This window comes from Leuresthes tenuis, unplaced genomic scaffold (genome assembly GCF_036924035.1).
Source record: "Leuresthes tenuis unplaced genomic scaffold, fLeuTen1.0.hap1 SCAF_13, whole genome shotgun sequence".
In the NCBI taxonomy this organism is placed as follows: domain Eukaryota; kingdom Metazoa; phylum Chordata; class Actinopteri; order Atheriniformes; family Atherinopsidae; genus Leuresthes; species Leuresthes tenuis.
In genome coordinates, this window is record NW_027325367.1 from 861317 (window position 1) to 879285 (window position 17969).

Genomic DNA, 17969 nt, shown 5'->3' on the forward strand with positions numbered 1-17969 from the left:
AGTACGTTTTCTCTAATGCTCTTTTAATGTTGCAGCTGGTGGCTTTTTCGTCTGATCGCTCACTGAATCTTTGAGCTGGTAATCAGGTAAAAGGAGGTGACGTGAATTACAGGTTAGACTGGATTCATAAAGACAGACTCATGAGATCAAAATGGTGTCTGCGTGCACGTGATCTGAGGATGAAGTCACGACACAAACTGTACATAAAGAAACCTGCTGAGCTGAACCTGGAGCCAGTGGGAAGAAAGATCCCTTTTTAACAGGAAGAAGCAGAATCAGAGAGTAAAGAGGTGCATCATGGGAGGTCCCCCAGCAGCCTGGGCCTATAGCAGCAGAACATGGAGGGAGGAGAAGTGCATCATGGGAGCTCCCCCAGCAGCCTGGGCCTATAGCAGCAGAACATGAAGGGAGAAGAGGTGCATCATGGGAGCTCCCCCAGCAGGCTGGGCCTATAGCAGCAGAACATGGAGGGAGGAGAGGTGCATCATGGGAGCTCCCCCAGCAGCCCGGGCCTATAGCAGCAGAACATGGAGGGAGGAGAGGTGCATCATGGGAGCCCCCCCAGCAGCCTGGGCCTATAGCAGCAGAACATGGAGGGAGGAGAGGTGCATCATGGGAGCTCCCCCAGCAGGCTGGGCCTATAGCAGCAGAACATGGAGGGAGGAGAGGTGCATCATGGGAGCTCCCCCAGCAGGCTGGGCCTATAGCAGCAGAACATGGAGGGAGGAGAGGTGCATCATGGGAGCTCCCCCAGCAGGCTGGGCCTATAGCAGCAGAACATGGAGGGAGGAGAGGTGCATCATGGGAGCTCCCCCAGCAGGCTGGGCCTATAGCAGCAGAACATGGAGGGAGGAGAGGTGCATCATGGGAGCTCCCTCAGCAGGCTGGGCCTATAGCAGCGGAACATGGAGGGAGGAGAGGTGCATCATGGGAGCTCCCCCAGCAGCAGAACATGGAGGGAGGAGAGGTGCATCATGGGAGCTCCCCCAGCAGCCTGGGCCTATAGCAGCAGAACATGGAGGGAGGAGAGGTGCATCATGGGAGCTCCCCCAGCAGGCTGGGCCTATAGCAGCAGAACATGGAGGGAGGAGAGGTGCATCATGGGAGCTCCCCCAGCAGCCTGGGCCTATAGCAGCAGAACATGGAGGGAGGAGAGGTGCATCATGGGAGCTCCCCCAGCAGCCTGGGCCTATAGCAGCAGAACATGGAGGGAGGAGAGGTGCATCATGGGAGCTCCCCCAGCAGGCTGGGCCTATAGCAGCAGAACATGGAGGGAGGAGAGGTGCATCATGGGAGCTCCCCCAGCAGCCTGGGCCTATAGCAGCAGAACATGGAGGGAGGAGAGGTGCATCATGGGAGCTCCCCCAGCAGCCCGGGCCTATAGCAGCAGAACTATGGGATGTTTCACCCCTAACTATGAGCAAATGTCATCTCAGGACACTTCTGACAGTGTCCAATTAAAAAAGTAGCCTAGCTAAGGACACCAACAGATTGTTTGAAATATCTCAACCCCCCCAAACTCCATCAGAACCAGAACCAGGAAGGGTCCATCTGCCTGGACCAGCTGGGGCTGAGAGGACAGGAAAGAGGGGACAACAAGCAGCGTAACACCAGGCCAGAGACACCTGCTGAGAGAGAGAAACACAAGTTAATGACAGCAATGATGTCATCTGTACATGGAGGGAGGAGAGGTGCATCATGGGAGCTCCCCCAGCAGGCTGGGCCTATAGCAGCAGAACTATGGGATGTTTCATCCCTAACTATAAGCTTTATCAGAAAGGAAAGCTTTAGGCGGGCTGCAGGGTGCTGCTCAGCAGAGGTTCCTGGTTCTAATCCCGGCTGGTTCTGTCTGTGTGAGTCTGCATGTTCTCCCCGTCTCTGTGTGGGTTCTCCGGGTTCTCCGGGTTCTCCAGCTTCCTCCCACCGTCCAAAAACACGCTGTCAGGTTAACTGATGACTCTAAACTGTTCTCAGGAGTGAGTGTGAGGACAGATCCTGGTCAGAAATAACTCAGAGGAAGCCAGAAGCCAAGGAAACACCATCGGGTTTAACTATATGGTTTAATGGTGTGTTTTTGTGACGTATTTAAGAATAGAGACTTGAGAAGGTTCATCATTTGTCTGTTTCCTGCCCGATATGAGGGTTATAATACAGAGCCATTTTCCTACATGTGGTGCAGTGAGACTTCACGGCTGCACCGTCTCTGTAGATGATGACAAAACTGATTCAGATGATGGAAAAATGCTTCTTTCTCTGTGTTTTTGAGCTAAATTGCACCAAAAAGAGTCACCTCACTGTTAAAGAGCTTCGGTTTGTGTTGTTTTTCACCGCTGAGAGGAGCAACATGTCACAATATACAGTAAATATGTTGTGATCAGTTTGCTGTTCACAGGTGAGCTACCTGCTGGAATTACTTCCTTGTTTATGACATCAGCAGCAGCAGAAGTGGGTTGGAAACTTTAACCAGTATGAAAACGTGTTTGTTCCGTCTTTAACGGGTTTAATTCGGTGTCCTGTTATGGTTGAGACTCGCTTTATGAAACAGATGTTGTGTCAGTCTGTGAGCTTCAGAAAGGAAACGTTTTCATCCCAGGAAATGATCAGGTGTGTCACCTGTTAGCCCCGCCCCCCTGGTTGGCACCACAGATCGTGTGTTTGAGAAGATGGAGCACTTCTGGTCATAATTTGATCAGTTTATCTACAATTAGTTTTAATTGGTTGTTTCCTACATGTTTTCCTTCATGTTTTTGTTCTTAAAGACTTTTTGCTACATGTCAAACGTCCTCTCTCATTGGCTCACGTGTGTCACATGTCTTAGGATGAATTTGACCCAATCAGAAGGCTGAACTGTCATTTATGATGCGTTCAGGTCCTTTCACTCCTCAGTTAGCATTTAAAGTACATCCTCAACAGCTCCACGTGCGCTCGCCTCTCACTGAAAGTGAGTTTCCAGGGCATGAGTGTGCACGTGAACACATTCTGGCACCAGTGGAACCTGCAGCTAATAATGGTTTAAATATCTCAGAACAGTTTCATATTTCTTTGTTGTTGTGGCTGATTTGAGGTATTTTTAAAGTTATTTTTCTATGAGTCATTAATTAATAAAATAAAATTAGGTTTAAGCTCACAGCTTCAGTTGTGTGACAGAGAAAAACATCAGTTCTTTACATCTGAGAGCAAATATCAGACGTTTTGATGGAAGCAAACCACTGATTCATCATCAAACAGTCATTCAAGCGAAGAAGTTTAATTTCTCATTTAATTTGTATTATTTCTTTGTTAGGGTTGAATAATCATCATTTTACACCATTAAAATGTTGTTTCTAACCCAAACCAGGTGAAAATCATGCTGAATTTGTGCTCCTGGGGAACTGTTTAACCTGACTCCGCCCAGGTCAGTGACGACGTTGGCTCATAGGCCCCGCCCCCCTGCGCTGTGACTTTGGTTCCGGGAAACGCGGCAGAGTGAGCGCTCTGTCCTGTCTCAGGTGAGACGGGAACGTGACGGTGTCTCACCTCTGCGGATCAGACATGGACTCCACGCTTGTTTTTCTCACGGAATCCGCAGAATGAGAAGGTGTTTGAGGATCTGTGCTTTCTGACGGCTCGGAGGACTTTGAGGCGTCCAGGTGTGGCCGCCACACCTGCGTGTTGTGTTCAGGGTTCGTTGTGTTTTAGGCCAGCGGGGCGGTGTCCGAGCTCGCCATGCCGGCGCTGATCAGCGTGACGGAATTTGTTGCGGAGACTAATGAGGACTACAAAGCTCCAACCACCTCCAGCTTCACCACTCGGATGTCCCACTGCAGGAGCACGGTGGCATCTCTGGAGGAGGTGGACACACGCACACGCACACACACACACACATATAAATGTGTATATATAAACTGGTTAATGTGGCTTCCACTGATCACCGTGAGGCACAGGATAAAACTCAGAAAAGTCGTTTATTTCCTGCTGGTGTGCAGATGAAGAGTGAGTCCATCCTCCTCTCGGGCAGAAAGAGGAACAGAAAGACCGACTTCCTGCTGCTGTAACAGCGTTTTGTAAGAGCTCAGAGATCCACTGCCTCTTTTCATGTCGCAACTCTGGGATGATGAAGCACATTTTGTTCAAGTTTCCAGAGGAAGCAGCGTTTAAAGGTTTCTGAATAGAATTAAGAGATGAAACCTGATATGAACCCGGTTCTCATTTCTACTTCACATGTTTCCTGCTGACTCTGAACTTTGAGGGTATTTAAAGTAACACCATCTGACCTTTTTCTCCCCTCTTTGGCTCCCCCTACAGTTCTGGGATGTAACACCTCTGTAAACAAATCTTAGTGTGAACCCTGCACATCTTAGTGTGAACCCTGCACATCTTAGTGTGAACCCTGCACATGCACAGCAGCACATCTTAGTGTGAACCCTGCTCATTCACAGCAGCACATCTTAGTGTGAACCCTGCACATCTTAGTGTGAACCCTGCTCATGCACAGCAGCACATCTTAGTGTGAACCCTGCTCATGCACAGCAGCACATCTTAGTGTGAACCCTGCTCATGCACAGCAGCACATCTTAGTGTGAACCCTGCACATCTTAGTGTGAACCCTGCTCATGTACAGCAGCACATCTTAGTGTGAACCCTGCACATCTTAGTGTGAACCCTGCACATCTTAGTGTGAACCCTGCTCATGCACAGCAGCACATCTTAGTGTGAACCCTGCACATCTTAGTGTGAACCCTGCTCATGCACAGCAGCACATCTTAGTGTGAACCCTGCTCATTCACAGCAGCACATCTTAGTGTGAACCCTGCTCATGTACAGCAGCACATCTTAGTGTGAACCCTGCACATCTTAGTGTGAACCCTGCACATCTTAGTGTGAACCCTGCTCATGCACAGCAGCACATCTTAGTGTGAACCCTGCTCATGCACAGCAGCACATCTTAGTGTGAACCCTGCTCATGCACAGCAGCACATCTTAGTGTGAACCCTGCACATCTTAGTGTGAACCCTGCTCATTCACAGCAGCACATCTTAGTGTGAACCCTGCTCATGTACAGCAGCACATCTTAGTGTGAACCCTGCACATCTTAGTGTGAACCCTGCACATCTTAGTGTGAACCCTGCACATCTTAGTGTGAACCCTGCTCATGCACAGCAGCACATCTTAGTGTGAACCCTGCTCATGCACAGCAGCACATCTTAGTGTGAACCCTGCTCATGCACAGCAGCACATCTTAGTGTGAACCCTGCACATCTTAGTGTGAACCCTGCTCATGCACAGCAGCACATCTTAGTGTGAACCCTGCACATCTTAGTGTGAACCCTGCTCATGCACAGCAGCACATCTTAGTGTGAACCCTGCTCATGCACAGCAGCACATCTTAGTGTGAACCCTGCACATCTTAGTGTGAACCCTGCTCATGTACAGCACATCTTAGTGTGAACCCTGCTCATGTACAGCACATCTTAGTGTGAACCCTGCTCATGTACAGCACATCTTAGTGTGAACCCTGCACATGCACAGCAGCACATCTTAGTGTGAACCCTGCTCATGCACAGCAGCACATCTTAGTGTGAACCCTGCTCATGCACAGCAGCACATCTTAGTGTGAACCCTGCTCATGCACAGCAGCACATCTTAGTGTGAACCCTGCTCATGCACAGCAGCACATCTTAGTGTGAACCCTGCTCATGCACAGCAGCACATCTTAGTGTGAACCCTGCACATGCACAGCAGCACGTCTTAGTGTGAACCCTGCTCATGCACAGCACATCTTAGTGTGAACCCTGCACATGCACAGCAGCACGTCTTAGTGTGAACCCTGCACATGCACAGCAGCACGTCTTAGTGTGAACCCTGCACATCTTAGTGTGAACCCTGCTCATGTACAGCACATCTTAGTGTGAACCCTGCTCATGCACAGCAGCACATCTTAGTGTGAACCCTGCTCATGCACAGCAGCACATCTTAGTGTGAACCCTGCTCATGCACAGCAGCACATCTTAGTGTGAACCCTGCACATCTTAGTGTGAACCCTGCTCATGTACAGCACATCTTAGTGTGAACCCTGCACATCTTAGTGTGAACCCTGCTCATGTACAGCAGCACATCTTAGTGTGAACCCTGCTCATGCACAGCAGCACATCTTAGTGTGAACCCTGCTCATGCACAGCAGCACATCTTAGTGTGAACCCTGCACATCTTAGTGTGAACCCTGCTCATGTACAGCACATCTTAGTGTGAACCCTGCACATCTTAGTGTGAACCCTGCTCATGCACAGCAGCACATCTTAGTGTGAACCCTGCTCATGCACAGCAGCACATCTTAGTGTGAACCCTGCTCATGCACAGCAGCACATCTTAGTGTGAACCCTGCTCATGCACAGCAGCACATCTTAGTGTGAACCCTGCTCATGTACAGCAGCACATCTTAGTGTGAACCCTGCTCATGCACAGCAGCACATCTTAGTGTGAACCCTGCTCATGCACAGCAGCACATCTTAGTGTGAACCCTGCACATCTTAGTGTGAACCCTGCTCATGTACAGCACATCTTAGTGTGAACCCTGCTCATGCACAGCAGCACATCTTATTTTTTTTCTCTAAAGAGTTGATGTTGAATAGTAGATTGTTGGACAGTCACATGAAGTCGGGTTCAGATCTATATGAACGTTGTGTGTTCCTGTTGCATGCTGGGACATCCCCGCCCATCAGATCTGAAGCTAACAGTCTGATCGAGTCCCAACATGATGCGTCTCACCCTGATCCTCCCTCCGTCTCAGATGTAGACAGTTTGTTGTGTTTCCACCAGTCTTTCATTCCTTTGGTCCCTTTAATTCCACCTCTGTCATGTCTCAGCTCGTCCATCTCAACTGACTCGTGTGCTCGTTCACACGACTCGTCGGTGTCTTCTTCTGCAGTTTAATTACAGTAAACCGTCTGCTCTGTCGCTGAGCTCTGCTGATCTGAACTCGGTCACCTGTTTGAGTTGCATTCGGTTACATCGGGACCAGAGAAAGAAGAAGCTCCTGTTAGCAGAGACTCAGTTGTGCACACTCATCCATCAGTGGACCGATATGAAACTGAATGAAACTAAAAACCTGTCCGTCTCACCTGTCCGTCACACCTGTCCGTCACACCTGTCCCTCACACCTGTCCGTCACACCTGTCCCTCACACCTGTCCGTCACACCTGTCCGTCTCACCTGTCCGTCACACCTGTCACACCTGTCCGTCTCACCTGTCCGTCTCACCTGTCCGTCTCACCTGTCCGTCTCACCTGTCCGTCTCACCTGTCCGTCACACCTGTCCATCTCACCTGTCCATCTCACCTGTCCGTCACACCTGTCACACCTGTCCGTCACACCTGTCCGTCACACCTGTCACACCTGTCACACCTGTCCATCTCACCTGTCCATCTCACCTGTCCGTCACACCTGTCACACCTGTCCGTCACACCTGTCCGTCACACCTGTCACACCTGTCACACCTGTCCGTCTCACCTGTCCGTCACACCTGTCCATCTCACCTGTCCGTCACACCTGTCACACCTGTCCGTCACACCTGTCACACCTGTCACACCTGTCCGTCTCACCTGTCCGTCACACCTGTCCATCTCACCTGTCCGTCACACCTGTCACACCTGTCCGTCACACCTGTCACACCTGTCACACCTGTCCGTCTCACCTGTCCGTCACATCTGTCCGTCTCACCTGTCTCTTTCAGCTCTCTCCATGTGATTTTCGGACTCTGTTTGTTGGCTGTTGTTCAAACAGTAACTGAACTTCTGGACGGTCTGCATGCTCCACACACTGAGTCACTGAGCTGCAGGTGGAAACTCAGAGTGCATCAGGTGTGCACCTGTGAGCAGGTCATGTGACTGACTCGCCCCGGTCCAGAAGTTTAACCAGTAAAACCGGTGAAGAGACACTGATCTGACTGAAGATTGAGTCCATAAAGCAAATGAAAGCAGCGCAGTTTGTATCAAGGCGAACCTTTATCTCCATAACATTCAGTTTAAATCTGTTCTCTGAGTGTTTATCGGGTTTAACGGTCAAACTTAATCCTCCTGAGCCCATGTGGCTGTATGGATCATGGTGGCCTGACGGTTTCTCACTCTGCTGCAGCCCCAGACCATCACAGACGCTGGCTTTAAAGCTTCAGCTCACATTTCTGGATGCAGCCGTGGACTGTGTTGAGTGGAAATGCTTTTCCCAGCTCCTCCTGAGCCCATGTGGCTGTATGGATCATGGTGGCCTGACGGTTTCTCCTGCAGTGCTGCCTGAGGGCTCCGAGCTCATCCAACAGGGCTTTCTGTCCTTGGCCTTTCCACACTGAGACTTCCCCAGACTCCCTGAATCTGTTCCCAATATCCTGCTCTGTAGATGCTGAAAGACCAAAGCTCTTTCCAGTCTGACTCTGAGGAATATTTCCTGAACTTATTGATGATTCTCTGATGGAGTTTGGCCCAAAGCGGTGAGCCACGACCCATCCTTGTTGGAGAGGCTGAACCTTTGGTGGAAGCTGCTTTTATACCCAATCCTGACACCCTCACCTGTCAGCAGGTAACCTGCTGGTTGGAGAAGCTCCAGAAGCTGTTGCTGTAGATTCTATAAACTTTCTGTCTTTCTTTGGCTCCAGAACAGCTTTCACTGAGTGCTGCTGCTTCAGGTTCTACTTTTGGTTCTGTTGGTCAGTGAATTTACCCTGTAAATCATTTCTTTGGACTTTTGTCTGATAAATAAAGGCTTTTCTTGCATTTTAAAACATTTCCCAGCTGTTCTGGACATGCAGCTTGTACTTTGGTCATGTTAATGAGTGGAAGTGTAGCAGAAGCGGTCCGACAGTCGAAGCTGAACCTGGTTCCAAACTCCTTTTAATGGGAGCTTCTGCAGGAAGAGAAACTGTCGCTGTTTAAGACGATGTCCTCCTGATCATCTTTCAGTTCAGATTCAGAGTATTTAACAGCAGACAGCAGCACATTCTGCTGTGAATTACAGCTGTGAACACGTTGCTGTTCGGGCTGAAGAGCGACTTCCTGTTGAGCAACATGTGAAGAAACTGGTTGAAGTTCGTTGATTTCAGATTCTGTGTCTTCGGCTCTGTGTTGGTCTTTTTCTAACGGATTAAACTTCCAGAACGAACTGACTTCTGCTGCTTCGGAGGAGAAAAAAGAAGCCGTTTGTGGCCGTCTGTGTTTAGCTTCTTCTTCTTGTTTCGTGCAGCAGGGGGTCTCGGCTCGTGGACAGAAACGACAGCGATGAGCGTATTAAAAGCCCTGCTGCGGGGTTTTACTGTTCATGCTGTGGTGGTTTTACCGTCTCTCTGCTCCTTTTTATAACTCTGAGGCCATTTTGACCTGTTTCTGTGTCTTTTTAAAGGTTGTAATCATCAGTCTGAAGTTGGTCTGAGCCTTTTTGTGTTTTTTTTCACCTCTCTGAAGGCAGCTAGCATCTCTTTTCTGCAGTTTGTCAGTGTTTGTGGTGGTTTTGATCCTTTGGTCTGACATATTCGCTGGGTTCATGTCTTTGAAACTCAGGGGCCCCTGACTTTGGGCCTCTTTCCCCCGTCAGGCTCATCGGTACAACTCTCCTCTCTTAAATAGGGACTGGATAGTGTAGTGGTGTGATTGCCACGTTTCGACCTGGGTTCAAATCCCCTGCATCAAAGGTACCTCCAGCAGGGGTCCTCAGGCAAGACCCCTGACTGCCTACCAGTGTAAGTTGCTTTGGATAAAAGCGTCTAAATGCATAAACATTAAATGAACATAAAACATTCTGGGGACACTTTCCAGACTCTTCAGTTCAGTTTGCTGCGCTGGGACTTTAGGAGAACCTTTAGAACCTTTAGAACAGCTGAGTTAAGTGTTGGATCTCCGCTGACCTGCGTCCTGTTTGTCATCCTCAGGCTCTGGACCTGGACAGATCCGTTCTGTACAAGATCAAGAAGTCTGTGAAGGCCATCAACACGTCTGGTCTGGGTGAGTCACTGGAATACTGTGTGCCTCGCAGTGGGCTCAGACACCAGCAGTCTGCTGAAAGTAGAGATTCTGCAGCATTAGGTTGGACTGGCTGTGTTCAGGCAGGTCGAGTCTCACCTCCCAACATTCCTGTCATACTGCTTCCTGCAGCTGCATGCCCACCTGCACAGTGACCCAGAGAAGAAGCAAAGAAGCAGCCTGAGCACCTGAACGTGTTTCAGCTTTTCTGTCAGACACCAGCTGAAGAAATTCAGTTTCATCCATGAAGAAAATGTCATCTCAGAGTGTCCAATTAAAAAAGTAGCCTAGCAAAGGACACCAACAGATTGTTTGAAATATCTCAACCCCCCCAAACTCCATCAGAACCAGAACCAGGACCAGGAAGGGTCCATCTGCCTGGACCAGCTGGGGCTGAGAGGACAGGAAAGAGGGGACAACAAGCAGCGTAACACCAGGCCAGAGACACCTGCTGAGAGAGAGAAACACAAGTTAATGACAGCAATGATGTCATCTGTACATGGAGGGAGGAGAGGTGCATCATGGGAGCTCCCCCAGCAGGCTGGGCCTATAGCAGCAGAACTATGGGATGTTTCAGGCTCACCTGAGCCATCCCTAACTATAAGCTTTATCAGAAAGGAAAGTTTCAGCCTGATCTTAAAGGTAGAGAGGGTGTCTGCTTCCTGAAGCCAAACTGGCAGCTGGTTCCACAGAGAGGGGCCTGATAACTGAAGGCTCTGCCTCCCATTCTGCTTTTAGGGGCCTGATAACTGAAGGCTCTGCCTCCCATTCTGCTTTTAGGTGCCTGATAACTGAAGGCTCTGCCTCCCATTCTGCTTTTAGGGGCCTGATAACTGAAGGCTCTGCCTCCCATTCTGCTTTTAGGGGCCTGATAACTGAAGGCTCTGCCTCCCATTCTGCTTTTAGGGGCCTGATAACTGAAGGCTCTGCCTCCCATTCTGCTTTTAGGGGCCTGATAACTGAAGGCTCTGCCTCCCATTCTGCTTTTAGGGGCCTGATAACTGAAGGCTCTGCCTCCCATTCTGCTTTTAGAGGCCTGATAACTGAAGGCTCTGCCTCCCATTCTGCTTTTAGAGGCCTGATAACTGAAGGCTCTGCCTCCCATTCTGCTTTTAGGGGCCTGATAACTGAAGGCTCTGCCTCCCATTCTGCTTTTAGGGGCCTGATAACTGAAGGCTCTGCCTCCCATTCTGCTTTTAGGGGCCTGATAACTGAAGGCTCTGCCTCCCATTCTGCTTTTAGGGGCCTGATAACTGAAGGCTCTGCCTCCCATTATGCTTTTAGGGGCCTGATAACTGAAGGCTCTGCCTCCCATTATGCTTTTAGGGGCCTGATAACTGAAGGCTCTGCCTCCCATTCTGCTTTTAGGGGCCTGATAACTGAAGGCTCTGCCTCCCATTCTGCTTTTAGGGGCCTGATAACTGAAGGCTCTGCCTCCCATTCTGCTTTTAGGGGCCTGATAACTGAAGGCTCTGCCTCCCATTCTGCTTTTAGGGGCCTGATAACTGAAGGCTCTGCCTCCCATTCTGCTTTTAGGGGCCTGATAACTGAAGGCTCTGCCTCCCATTCTGCTTTTAGAAGCTCTGGGAACCACAAGTAAACCTGCAGCCTGAGAGCAAAGTGCTCTGTGCTCTCTGTAGAGTAACTAAATAACAGGACAGTTTCTCCCTGAAGCGCTCAGGTCCAAACAGAACGGCTTCAGTTTAGAAGCAGACAGTTCTGATCCAGGTCTTTCTGTCTTTAAGATGCTTGTCTTCTGACCAGCTGATTGTTGTTTGACGCCCAGCTGTTGTGTTGCAGCTCATGTGGAGAATGAGGACCAGTACGTTCAGTCTCTGGAGAAGTTCGGGGACAACTGCGTGAGCCGGAACGACGCCGAGGTCGGCGCCGCCTTCCTCAAGTTTGCCGTTTTCACCAAAGAGCTGACGGCACTCTTCAAAAACCAGGTGAGTGTCCGATGTGGACCTATCAGGAGGTTCTGCAGTCTGGAACGAGAGCTCCTGTGTGAACCTCCTCAGGACTGATGTGTGTCGCTCTGGTTCTGGTTCTGGTTCTGGTTCTGGTTCTGTCTGCATGTGAGGCAGCAGCTGGACCCTCTAACTCCACTTCCTGTTTTCAGTTGCAGAACATGAACAACATCATCACTTTTCCTCTGGACAGTCTGCTGAAGGGAGACCTGAAAGGAGTGAAAGGGGTTGGTGTCCTCTGCTGAGTGGATTATCAGCACCGATTACCCCGTTTGGTTCTAAAGAACTTCCTGTTTGAGTTCCTCAGATCCAAACGGACCGCTTTTATCGCTCTTAAGCACTGTTGTCGCTCCGCTCAAACTCGCTTTGTGACGTCTCCTCTTTCCTGCAGGACCTGAAGAAGCCGTTCGATAAAGCCTGGAAGGATTACGAGACAAAGCTGTAAGAAGCCTTTTAAATACCCTTTAGCACGACTCGTCCCTCGCATTTCACACACTGCAGATGTTCGGAACATCTGGAGTGGGACGAGTTTCAGATTGGGCTCATCGGTGCGTTCGCTGTGATGCTTTAACATGATCTGTGACGCCTGCAGAGCGAAGATCGAGAAGGAGAAGCGGGAACACGCCAAGCAGCACGGCATGATCCGGACGGAGTTCAGCGGGGGGGAAATCGCCGAGGAGATGGAGAAGGAGAGGCAGATGTTCCAGCTGCAGATGTGTGAGGTCAGTTTGTTTGGCCTCCTGTGTGACCTTAAAGGAGGTCACAGCTGGAGGTCACAGCTGGAGGTCACAGCTGGAGGTCACAGCTGGAGGTCACAGCTGGAGGTCACAGCTGGAGGTCACAGCTGGAGGTCACAGCTGGAGGTCACAGCTGGAGCTCACAGCTGGAGCTCACAGCTGGAGGTCACATGACACATTTTCACCTTAAACCTGAACCAAAGCTCAGAGAAAGATGTATCAAACCATTTCAGCCTTTTCATTCACTGAAAGGCAGGATTTCCCTCGAGTTAGTGCACGTCCAAGGGAGCTAAAGTGTGCACGTTATGCACAGCGAGCATTTCAAACCGGTCAGCACAGAACCAGAGCAGGAAGTTTTCTCTCTGGAGACCATTTATTGATCAGAGTTGGTCAGAACTGGGCCTTTTCTGTCGGAGAGTCCAGTTTTGGTCAGACCGACTGTGGGTGAAACTCTTCTCACCTGCAGGTTCAACACCATTCTTTCCTTTTGTTCTCAGCAGACTGAGCTTCTTGTCTCTTCTTTCTCTTTGCAGTATCTGCTGAAAGTGAACGAGATCAAACTGAAGAAAGGAGCCGACTTCCTGCAGAACCTCATCAAGTATTTCCACGCCCAGTGCAAGTAGGTCCCTCTGTGATGAAGCTGCAGAAAGTCTTCACACTAAAACTGAGACGATTTGTTCTGACAGAGCAGCTTAAAGTAGAGACATGTACATCTATAACATCTGAGCTGAGGTCATATCATCCGTTTACAGTCAGAGAGAAGTGAATCATGTCAAAGAGAGCACAGCTCCCCCTGCTGGACACATTTTTCTGGGGTTTTATTGAGATGTTTGAGACAGACTTTGGTTAAAACACCTGTTGGTTTAAGCTCTCTGTCTCAGCCCTGTTTAAAGGTCTGTTTTCAGGGTGGAGCAGGAGCTCAACTCCACCCTTTGGTGAGGTCAGCAGCTGCTCATCTGCTGTGATTTAATGCAGAAACACAGACAGAATGAAGCTGTTCCTCCAGTTCCTCCAGTTCCTCCAGTCCACTCCTCCAGAAGGGAGTTCCTCCAACACTCCAGCTCTATATATAGATACAGATAGTTACTGTATTTATCCCAGAGGGAAACAGGTTAGCAGTTAGCTGTCAGTTAGCAGTTAGCTGTAAGTTAGCAGTTAGCTGTGAGTTAGCAGTTAGCTGTGAGTTAGCTGTAAGTTAGCAGCTAGCTGTAAGTTAGCAGTTAGCTGTGAGTTAGCAGTTAGCTGTAAGTTAGCAGTTAGCTGTAAGTTAGCTGTTAGCTTTAAGTTAGCAGTTAGCTGTAAGTTAGCAGTTAGCTGTTAGCTTTAAGTTAGCAGTAAGTCAGCAGTTGGCTGTAAGTTAGCAGTTAGCTGTAAGTTAGCAGTTAGCTGTGAGTTAGCAGTTAGCTGTAAGTTAGCAGCAGATGCTAGCAAACAATGCTTTCTCACCCACAGTGATGGACCAAGCCGGAGATGTGCACAGCGTAACTCGTAGTAATGCATGTGAACCGTTAATTACTGCGTTTAAACATTTTGGATATATTAACCTCATTAAACAGTTGTACCTGGAGACCTCCATCTTTATCAGAAACATGCCGATAATGTAGCGTTAGCACACCGAGAGTGAGGAGAGGACCGGTGCTGTGTTGGAAGAAAGGGGAAGTAGAAAAATACCTGGGTCCCAGGAACAGGAAGAAGGGACTTTTACTTCACCTTTAAGGAATAATCTGGATCTGTTCTGTTTTCAGACGCTCAAACAGCTCCTCAGATTCTGTTTCGCTTCAGTTTTTTCCAGGATGGGCTGAAAACTGTGGAGAACCTGAAGCCGTCTGTAGAGAAACTGGCTGCTGACCTGACAGCGGTGAGGACGACTGCAGCTCAGAGCTTCATCAGACTGTGTGCAGCTGAACAAAGCTGAGGTTTGTTGTGTTTTTTGTTCAGATCAAACAGACTCAGGATGGAGAGAGGAAGCAGCTGACTCAGCTCCGAGATGTCCTGAAGGCGTCGCTGCAGTCCGAGCAGAAAGAGGTGAAAAACTCCAACATGTCATCCCTTTGCTTCACAGAAAGGAACCCGAACCTGTGTCAGCTGTGCAGCTCAACACTGTTCAAAAGGAGGAAAACTGAGACACAAATGTCTGTACTTATGGCCACATGTGGGGGGGATGAGGAGAAACACAGAAGCTGCATCTGGTCATAAAACCAGAAACATTCAAACAAAGGGGAACTAAATAAATACCAGGGTTGGGTTTTTGGGGAGTTTTACACTTCAGACGCCCTGATATATGCTCCCAGGAACAGGAAGAAGGAGTTTTACACTTCAGACGCCCTGATATATGCTCCCAGGAGCAGGAAGAAGGAGTTTTACACTTCAGACGCCCTGATATATGCTCCCAGGAACAGGAAGAAGGGTTTTTACACTTCAGACGCCCTGATATATGCTCCCAGGAGCAGGAAGAAGGAGTTTTACACTTCAGACGCCCTGATATATGCTCCCAGGAACAGGAAGAAGGAGTTTTACACTTCAGACGCCCTGATATATGCTCCCAGGAACAGGAAGAAGGGTTTTTACACTTCAGACGCCCTGATATATGCTCCCAGGAACAGGAAGAAGGAGTTTTACACCTCAGACGCCCTGATATATGCTCCTAGGAACAGGAAGAAGGGTTTTTACACTTCAGACGCCCTGATATATGCTCCCAGGAACAGGAAGAAGGAGTTTTACGCTTCAGACGCCCTGATATATGCTCCCAGGAACAGGAAGAAGGAGTTTTACACTTCAGACGCCCTGATATATGCTCCCAGGAACAGGAAGAAGGAGTTTTACACTTCAGACGCCCTGATATCTGCTCCCAGGAGCAGGAAGAAGGAGTTTTACACTTCAGATGCCCTGATATATGCTCCCAGGAGCAGGAAGAAGGAGTTTTACACTTCAGACGCCCTGATATATGCTCCCAGGAACAGGAAGAAGGAGTTTTACACTTCAGACGCCCTGATATATGCTCCCAGGAACAGGAAGAAGGAGTTTTACACTTCAGACGCCCTGATATCTGCTCCCAGGAGCAGGAAGAAGGAGTTTTACACTTCAGATGCCCTGATATATGCTCCCAGGAGCAGGAAGAAGGAGTTTTACACTTCAGACGCCCTGATATATGCTCCCAGGAGCAGGAAGAAGGAGTTTTACACTTCAGACGCCCTGATATATGCTCCCAGGAGCAGGAAGAAGGAGTTTTACACTTCAGACGCCCTGATATATGCTCCCAGGAGCAGGAAGAAGGAGTTTTACACTTCAGACGCCCTGATATATGCTCCCAGGAGCAGGAAGAAGGAGTTTTACACTTCAGACGCCCTGATATATGCTCCCAGGAGCAGGAAGAAGGAGTTTTACACTTCAGACGCCCTGATATATGCTCCCAGGAGCAGGAAGAAGGAGTTTTACACTTCAGACGCCCTGATATATGCTCCCAGGAGCAGGAAGAAGGAGTTTTACACTTCAGACGCCCTGATATATGCTCCCAGGAGCAGGAAGAAGGAGTTTTACACTTCAGACGCCCTGATATATGCTCCCAGGAGCAGGAAGAAGGAGTTTTACACTTCAGACGCCCTGATATATGCTCCCAGGAACAGGAAGAAGGAGTTTTACACTTCAGACGCCCTGATATATGCTCCCAGGAGCAGGAAGAAGGAGTTTTACACTTCAGACGCCCTGATATATGCTCCCAGGAACAGGAAGAAGGAGTTTTACACTTCAGACGCCCTGATATCTGCTCCCAGGAGCAGGAAGAAGGAGTTTTACACTTCAGACGCCCTGATATATGCTCCCAGGAGCAGGAAGAAGGAGTTTTACACTTCAGACGCCCTGATATATGCTCCCAGGAGCAGGAAGAAGGAGTTTTACACTTCAGACGCCCTGATATATGCTCCCAGGAGCAGGAAGAAGGAGTTTTACACTTCAGACGCCCTGATATCTGCTCCCAGGAGCAGGAAGAAGGAGTTTTACACTTCAGACGCCCTGATATATGCTCCCAGGAGCAGGAAGAAGGAGTTTTACACTTCAGACGCCCTGATATCTGCTCCCAGGAACAGGAAGAAGGAGTTTTACACTTCAGACGCCCTGATATATGCTCCCAGGAGCAGGAAGAAGGAGTTTTACACTTCAGACGCCCTGATATCTGCTCCCAGGAGCAGGAAGAAGGAGTTTTACACTTCAGACGCCCTGATATATGCTCCCAGGAGCAGGAAGAAGGAGTTTTACACTTCAGACGCCCTGATATATGCTCCCAGGAACAGGAAGAAGGAGTTTTACACTTCAGACGCCCTGATATATGCTCCCAGGAACAGGAAGAAGGAGTTTTACACTTCAGACGCCCTGATATATGCTCCCAGGAACAGGAAGAAGGAGTTTTACACTTCAGACGCCCTGATATATGCTCCCAGGAACAGGAAGAAGGAGTTTTACACTTCAGACGCCCTGATATATGCTCCCAGGAACAGGAAGAAGGAGTTTTACACTTCAGACGCCCTGATATCTGCTCCCAGGAGCAGGAAGAAGGAGTTTTACACTTCAGACGCCCTGATATATGCTCCCAGGAGCAGGAAGAAGGAGTTTTACACTTCAGACGCCCTGATATATGCTCCCAGGAGCAGGAAGAAGGAGTTTTACACTTCAGACGCCCTGATATATGCTCCCAGGAACAGGAAGAAGGAGTTTTACACTTCAGACGCCCTGATATATGCTCCCAGGAGCAGGAAGAAGGAGTTTTACACTTCAGACGCCCTGATATATGCTCCCAGGAGCAGGAAGAAGGGTTTTTACACTTCAGATGCCCTGATATATGCTCCCAGGAACAGGAAGAAGGAGTTTTACACCTCAGACGCCCTGATATATGCTCCCAGGAACAGGAAGAAGGAGTTTTACACTTCAGACGCCCTGATATATGCTCCTAGGAACAGGAAGAAGGAGTTTTACACCTCAGACGCCCTGATATATGCTCCCAGGAACAGGAAGAAGGAGTTTTACACTTCAGACGCCCTGATATCTGCTCCCAGGAACAGGAAGAAGGGAGTTTTACTGAATATGTCACCTTTAAATTCTCAGGTTTACAAGCTGAATGACAGTTAAACCAAAGACGTCGGTTCAGATCAGCCTAAAACATTTCAGACCAGAGAGATGAAATATAAACCACGAGAGGTTAAACCTCCAGATGTTTTGGAAGTGATTGTCTTTGTCCTCATGTTTGTTGGTAAGATGTTGATGCGATGTTCACATCAACAACGTAACGTAACCTT

General features: G+C 49.1%; 1 protein-coding gene across 1 annotated transcript in view; it reads left to right on the forward strand.

Moving 5' to 3' along the window:
• The first annotated feature begins 3446 nt into the window (after positions 1 to 3446).
• Positions 3447 to 17969, forward strand: part of asap2b (ArfGAP with SH3 domain, ankyrin repeat and PH domain 2b) — a 50598-nt gene continuing 36075 nt past the window's right edge. Inside the window, exons 1-9 of the mRNA XM_072362062.1 lie at positions 3447 to 3831; positions 9890 to 9962; positions 11781 to 11926; positions 12100 to 12174; positions 12339 to 12388; positions 12540 to 12669; positions 13218 to 13303; positions 14467 to 14542; positions 14623 to 14709. Coding sequence (XP_072218163.1) covers positions 3706 to 3831; positions 9890 to 9962; positions 11781 to 11926; positions 12100 to 12174; positions 12339 to 12388; positions 12540 to 12669; positions 13218 to 13303; positions 14467 to 14542; positions 14623 to 14709 — 849 coding nt within the window. The 5' untranslated portion in view covers positions 3447 to 3705. The remainder of the gene's footprint in view (positions 3832 to 9889; positions 9963 to 11780; positions 11927 to 12099; positions 12175 to 12338; positions 12389 to 12539; positions 12670 to 13217; positions 13304 to 14466; positions 14543 to 14622; positions 14710 to 17969) is intronic.